The 5,972-nt window shown below is 46.9% G+C and overlaps 1 protein-coding gene across 10 annotated transcripts in view; it reads left to right on the forward strand.

The window, feature by feature from the left end:
• Positions 1-1,161: 1,161 nt before the first annotated feature.
• ABI1 (abl interactor 1) overlaps positions 1,162-5,972 on the forward strand; it is a 139,611-nt gene continuing 134,800 nt past the window's right edge. For 7 of the 10 annotated variants that reach the window (XM_019508258.1, XM_019508261.1, XM_019508265.1 and 4 more), the window contains exon 1: positions 1,162-1,358. In XM_019508258.1, coding sequence (XP_019363803.1) covers positions 1,242-1,358 — 117 coding nt within the window. In that variant the 5' untranslated portion in view covers positions 1,162-1,241. The remainder of the gene's footprint in view (positions 1,359-5,972) is intronic. The other 3 variants (XM_019508262.1, XM_019508264.1, XM_019508267.1) reach the window with 1 other exon arrangement.

The raw sequence follows: 5,972 nt of genomic DNA on the forward strand, positions 1-5,972 counted from the left end.
AGTGCTACGGGTTTTTTGACCCCCAGGAGATCCTGGGGGTCAAAAAACTGTGTGGAAAAAAAGTGGGGTAGCGCGTGTGGTGGTAGTGCACACCACCCAAAACCAGAGCCTGGCACAGGCCTGGGGCAAGTAGCAGTGGCACAAGGTGTGTCGTTGCTTCTTGTCCCCAGGGAACCAAACATGTCCTCTTCTGGGCACAGTCCCTTATTCTAGTTTTGCCACTGCAGCTCCTGGCTGAGATGTGCACACAATTCTAAGAAAGCCTGATGCCAGGGGCAATGCGTAGGGGGTGCACATGCACCCCGAGAGTGCTGGTGCACCCCATCAGGCTGTGCTCCCTGTTTAGCCAGCAGACAGGGGCAGGCGGTCAGTGGGATTGGCTGCCGGGGGACCCCCTTCCCCTTCCCCTCCCAGTCACTGACTCAAGAGGCACCAGTCACCCCTGCCTGATGCTATCACGCAACTCAGTAAAAGTGGCCTGAACTCATACTCTGCCCCAGAAAAGATACTGAAGAAGTATCTCTCTTCAGCCTCCTCCTGCTCTTCTGGTGCCCTGAGTGTTCTGGTTCATTCCCACAAGGACCACAGATGCTGCCAGGGTTTCCTCCTGGCTTTCTCACAGCACTTTGAATGGGGGAGCAGTGCTTGCTGGAAGAACCAAAGAGGATGGGATGAGAAAGACAAGGTTCTTTGAGTAGATGCGTATCTTTTATTAGACCAATTGAGTAGTTGGAAAAAAGTTCTTGCCAAGCTTCTGGGTGCTGTCACCCTTTGACTGAGCCCGGAAGCTTGCCAAGAACTTTTTGCAACTACTCAGTTGGTCAAATAAAAGAGATCACATCTACCCAAAGAACCTTGTCTGCCTGTGTCCTTAGACCAACACAGCTACAACCAGAAACCCAGGAACAGGGATGAGAAAGAAGCATCCCGCGAACTGCTTGGGCTCGGGCAGCGGTCGCTGGGGAGCCACCACCCAGACAGTCAGCGCGGTAGCAGCTGGGACGCGGCGCGGGCAGTCGAGTCTCCCACGCGCGCCCCGTGGTAAAGACAAACGCAGGAGGCGGCGGGGGCGCTGCTCCTCCTTCGCATGCGCGCAGAAACGAGCGCCGCGGCCTACATTTCCCAAGCTGCCTCGCGGTGGATGGGTGGGGTAGTCTCCCACAATGCTCCGCTAGCGGGCGGCCGTGCCGCTGCTGCTGCTGTCTCTTTAAGGCGGGGGAAGCGATGCGGAGCGGTGGAAAATGGCAGAGCTGCAGATGCTGCTAGAGGAGGAGATCCCGGCGGGCAAGCGCGCGTTGCTCGAGAGCTACCAGAACCTCACGCGCGTCGCCGACTACTGCGAGAACAACTACATCCAGGTGCGGCCGCCGGCGGGGCCGGGCCGGGCCGGGGAGGGTGGCAGCTCAAGCCCAAGCCGTGCCGGGCAGGAAGTGGCCGCCTTGGCGGCAGGAGCAGGGAGCGGTGCAGCCGGGCAGGGCCCCCGCCGCAGCCTGGGGCTTTTCTCCCCCGAGGTTTTCCGCTGAACTTCATCCCAGTCCACCGGGCGGAGGGTGGGCCGCGGCGCCCGGAGGGTGTGTCCGCTTCCCCCGGGCTTGTTTGTTGTGAGTCACGTCGCGCCGCCCGCCCTGGGGCCTGCATGCGCGTGTGTGTGTGTGTGTGTCGGGCGGCACATGCAGGTCAGGAAGGGCGCGGCCAGCTGCCAGGCTCTGCTCTCCGCGGGACCCACACCCCCATCAGTTAGTCATTTGCACACTGCCCCTGCCCTGCTTCCACCCCACGCACACCCTGTTACAGTCACACCGTACCGGCCCACTGTGAGGGACTCCTGCGAGGCAGGAGTGCCTGAGCCCCCCACACCTTGGTAGTGTGTGTATGGAGGTGTGTAAGTGTGTGCGGTCACAGACACGCTTGGGGGACCAATGGGGCTGAAAGGACACGCTCGTCCCAGGTGTGCGTGGCAGGGCAGGAGGCACTGCTTGCTGCTGCTGTGGTGCCCCATCTGGACGGCAGTGGATGCCTGGGGCTGTCACTTGTATGAGGCGTGACCTGTTGTTCCCGCTGCAGGGTGCTTGGGCCTTGGACTGCTGGGGTGTCCCTGTTTCTGGGACAGCCCCGGGTTCTGCAGCCTCCCCAGCCTGCTGCCGGTGGCTTCCTAGTGACCCAGTTCCCTGCGCTCCTGTCTGAGGCTCCTCTGTGGTTCTGCTTTAAGGACACTTTCATTTAAACTGTTTGCAAGGCTTTCATTTGATCTCTCTGCTTCCAAATCTAATCTTCCGTCCACTGCTGAGTGGATGGACACTGAGCTCTTGCACATGCCCCAAAGAGCTCAGCTGTTCTTCCCCCCTCTCCCCCCCGGGGGGGGGGGCATTGAAAATGATGTAGAAAAAAGGAAGCTGAACTATGTGCCATGAGTTGTCTTTCAGATAAGCCTTTCAAATGTAATGTGTCCCCAGCTGGGTGTGCTGTACCAAAGCTCAATGCAGTTTTTAATATTCCAAGTTATTTGGTATCCATCTGCAGCTAGCCGGTTATCCTTTTTATGGAGTACCACACTTGAAAAGGAACCACAATGTTTTTTAAGGAAATTGCTTCTGAAAATACTAAGTAATCATTTTGACATGTTGGATTGAAACTGCACTAGGAAATCAGAATTTGCATAGGGAAAGGTTGACATCTGTCTGAATGGGAGGCAACACAAATTAAACTTTTTGTTTTGTTCTTGAGAGTTACTTGCTCCACCTGAAAAAAGCTGCTGATACAAATGCTTTTAAAAGGCGAGGTTGCATTTGGTTTTACTCATGGGAAATATGACAAACACATGAGCATAGTAATTGCAGCGCATGTTTTGACCTGTCTGACTCTTCTTTCTATTTGAGAAAAGTTGCAAAGAATCTATTTGGCACTGTGTTCATTTAAAATGATCAGAATCATAAACCTTACTAATGTTTTTAAAAGAAATGAATCCCATTAGTCATTTGAAAGTCACATAACCAGCAATCACTTGAGAATCAAAATCTGCTGTGTATGTGCCAGTTTGTCTGCAAGTGGCTGTATTTTCCTTTTTTGGAAAGAATCTGACATGCTAAAGTGCAGAGTCAGGACTTAAGCAGTAGTCTCATGGGGTTTATATCTAGTTTGCATTGTGTGTGGGTTTAATCAAATTTAGAAAAAGTGTACTGATGATGAGAGAAAGAGATATAGATATTATTTTTGGTAAGGTAAGTCTTGAACAAAGCCATCTGTTCTACTGTTACAGAGGACTGACTGTAGTAGTGACAGTGTCCTAGATGGCGTTGCCACAGGATTAGAGGATACAAGGCAGTGTAGGGTGGTGAGAATGAGTAGGTGGGATCAAAACAGTGTTTGTACTGAGTATCTTTGATCGGACAAGTCAGTCAGTATTTTTACATCTAGGTTGGATATGGCAATCCCATTTATCTTTATTGTGGGAAGAGGCAGTCAAAGCAGAACAAGGCAAGAGAAGCTATAGACGAAGTACCGCATTATGTGGGATGTCATCATCTGGGTCCCTACTTAAGTGACTCAAACCAGGCTCTGTGAGGTCTCTGACAGAAGTGTGACTACCGGTGCATATGCTCTGTCTTTCAGATCCAAACAGCAATATGCTGTTCTTCTTATTGCAGGTGTTACTCTGTTGCCACCACCTGTGCTTTGTGAAGTTGAAACTAAATGGATTTTGTTTGACATTTTTGATCAAACCACGCAAATGTTTGTTGCGAACGTGTCTGGTTAATGTTTTGTATTTAGTATCTATCTGTCTTCACCTGGGCAAGACTTAGACTTATTAAAGAAGATGCTGAATGAAGCCAGTGAGATTAGAGGGAAGGCTGAGAGTACTGAAAGAAAAATTAAAGTGGTGACTATTGAGGGAGGGAAGAAAAGGAAATGGAATGTAGAAGTAATAAATAATAAGAGGAAGTTGGCTCAAATGTTGGGGATTTTTTCTTTTAAGATTTGACTAACAGGAAACAGTTTTAAATAACTAAATTACTGGATTTAATTTGTAATAAAATTTTTCAGTCTGTCTGAAACTTCTGGCTATGGTTATAAGTTCTAGTGATGATTTTTTTTTTGTTGAAAGCAGCTAGAAATGAGGCATCTGATATTTTTGAATAGCTAAGTACCTTTCCTTCAGCACTTTTAAAGGCCAGATTTTGAGTCCTCAACTAACAATCTGTTTTCATCTCCTTGTAAAAGGAGTTGTATTAATATGTAGGCAACTATGTAGAGGGTGAGTGGGACAAAACATAGTTTTTTTTCCTTAGTTAATTAAATTTTATCTGAGATTTAAAAAATGCTGATTAAATTAGCATTTATAAAGTTACCATAGTATTTCTCAGGCTAAAGTGACGACTTAGAAAGCTGGACACTTACTTGTGAGTAAATAAATCTTTATAATGGCATGTTGGGAGGTAGGGTAACCCACCTGTAGTGAGTAAGGGCCTTCTGTAGGGCACTATGGTAGGTGCCACATAAATATAAGCCGTAGTTTCTGTTTATGAACCCTTCCCTCCAAACCTTCTTGGCTCCTAGTAAAGTTTGTTGCAGGCCTTGTCGGGATGAAAGAAAACTGGGAGTCATTGCATAAAACTGGCAAGGTTGGTGATGAATTTTCCAGAGTGTTAAATTGCAATATGGGGGTTGCGAAGGTAATGAACTTCCTTTGTCATTTCTCTCTTTGTGCTCCCAACATACAGAATCAAAGAATTTGCAGTTCGAGCTGCTGCTTTTAACCTCCTCAGCTGACAAATATTAATGTACATGGATTTCTTAAAAGAGTCTTTAGGATAGACAGAGTTAATTCTTTTGCAGGTATGCTCGCTTCTGTAATAATCTGTTAGTGTGTTTGACAGTGAAGACTAGAAGTAATGTAGGAAAATGATGTCTTCAGAGTTATGCAAACGCTTTCCTTTGAGTTGCTACTGTTGATTGTGAAGAGACAGAGTAATGAGCTTTCCTCTGTAAAAAGTCTTTAAAATAGTGCTTGTTACCCCTGTCAGTTAAAGTCAAGGGCTGCTTACAGACATGGAAAAAAAACAAAATGGTACTTTACTTTAAGTTTGGTGCACCCCTGTGCCAAGCATAGTGCATACCCGAAAGAGGCATTGCATTATCTGGACCTGGCTTGCCCGATATCTGTATAGATCAGGGTCTTTAGTGGGGATTTTTTGGCACTTTTATCTAATAGCTGATTGAATCGGCTTTAGATAAAAGCACCAAAAAGCCCCACTGAAGCATCTGATCTATTCGGATGCTGTGGAGCCAGGTCAAACTAACGCGTTGCTTCTTCTGGTGAAGCTGTTGGGTTTTTGTTTGTTTTTGTTCCCCCCCCCACAACTGTCAGTCCCCAAGATAATGCCCTGTATTTTTGTATCTGCTTAAAGCATCAGTTTCTAGTCTTGTTTACTTCACTTTGTTTAACAACTAAATCACACATGACTTTAAATGTTGTATTCTGGTCCTGTAAACTAATAGTTTGGAATACTGTGCGACTCCCATAAATGATGGTCCTGAGATTTTTAGTGAATGGCTTCTGCAGCTTTTGAAGGTAAATTGCATAAATCATGAACAGGACATTTTGAGGAAGTAAGTGCTGAATTGCTTAATGTTGTTTCCTGCTGTAACTTAGCTGTTATGTGGAAACTGTATTTTGTATGTAGCTGAATGTGTAGTTATTCTGAAAGAAAGGCAGAAGCAAGGGTCTCTTAGCTTGACCTTTGGAATTTACCCTAGTGAAGGGAATTGGAGGCTTCCTTCCTGTTTGCAGGGGGAGGAGGAATATACAGATTGCATGGGGGGGGGAACTTTTTAAGCCAGAGTCTGGTCTTTTGATAGGATGTGTTTATTAATTGGAGAGGCTTGTTCCATTTTTATCTTGGCGTTGTACAATTGAAAACAAATTACCATGTATGAATTCACTTTTAAATTGACACGTGCATCATGATATCTTT

Source organism: Gavialis gangeticus, unplaced genomic scaffold, assembly GCF_001723915.1.
Source record: "Gavialis gangeticus isolate Ggan-Ray unplaced genomic scaffold, GavGan_comp1, whole genome shotgun sequence".
Taxonomy (NCBI): domain Eukaryota; kingdom Metazoa; phylum Chordata; order Crocodylia; family Gavialidae; genus Gavialis; species Gavialis gangeticus.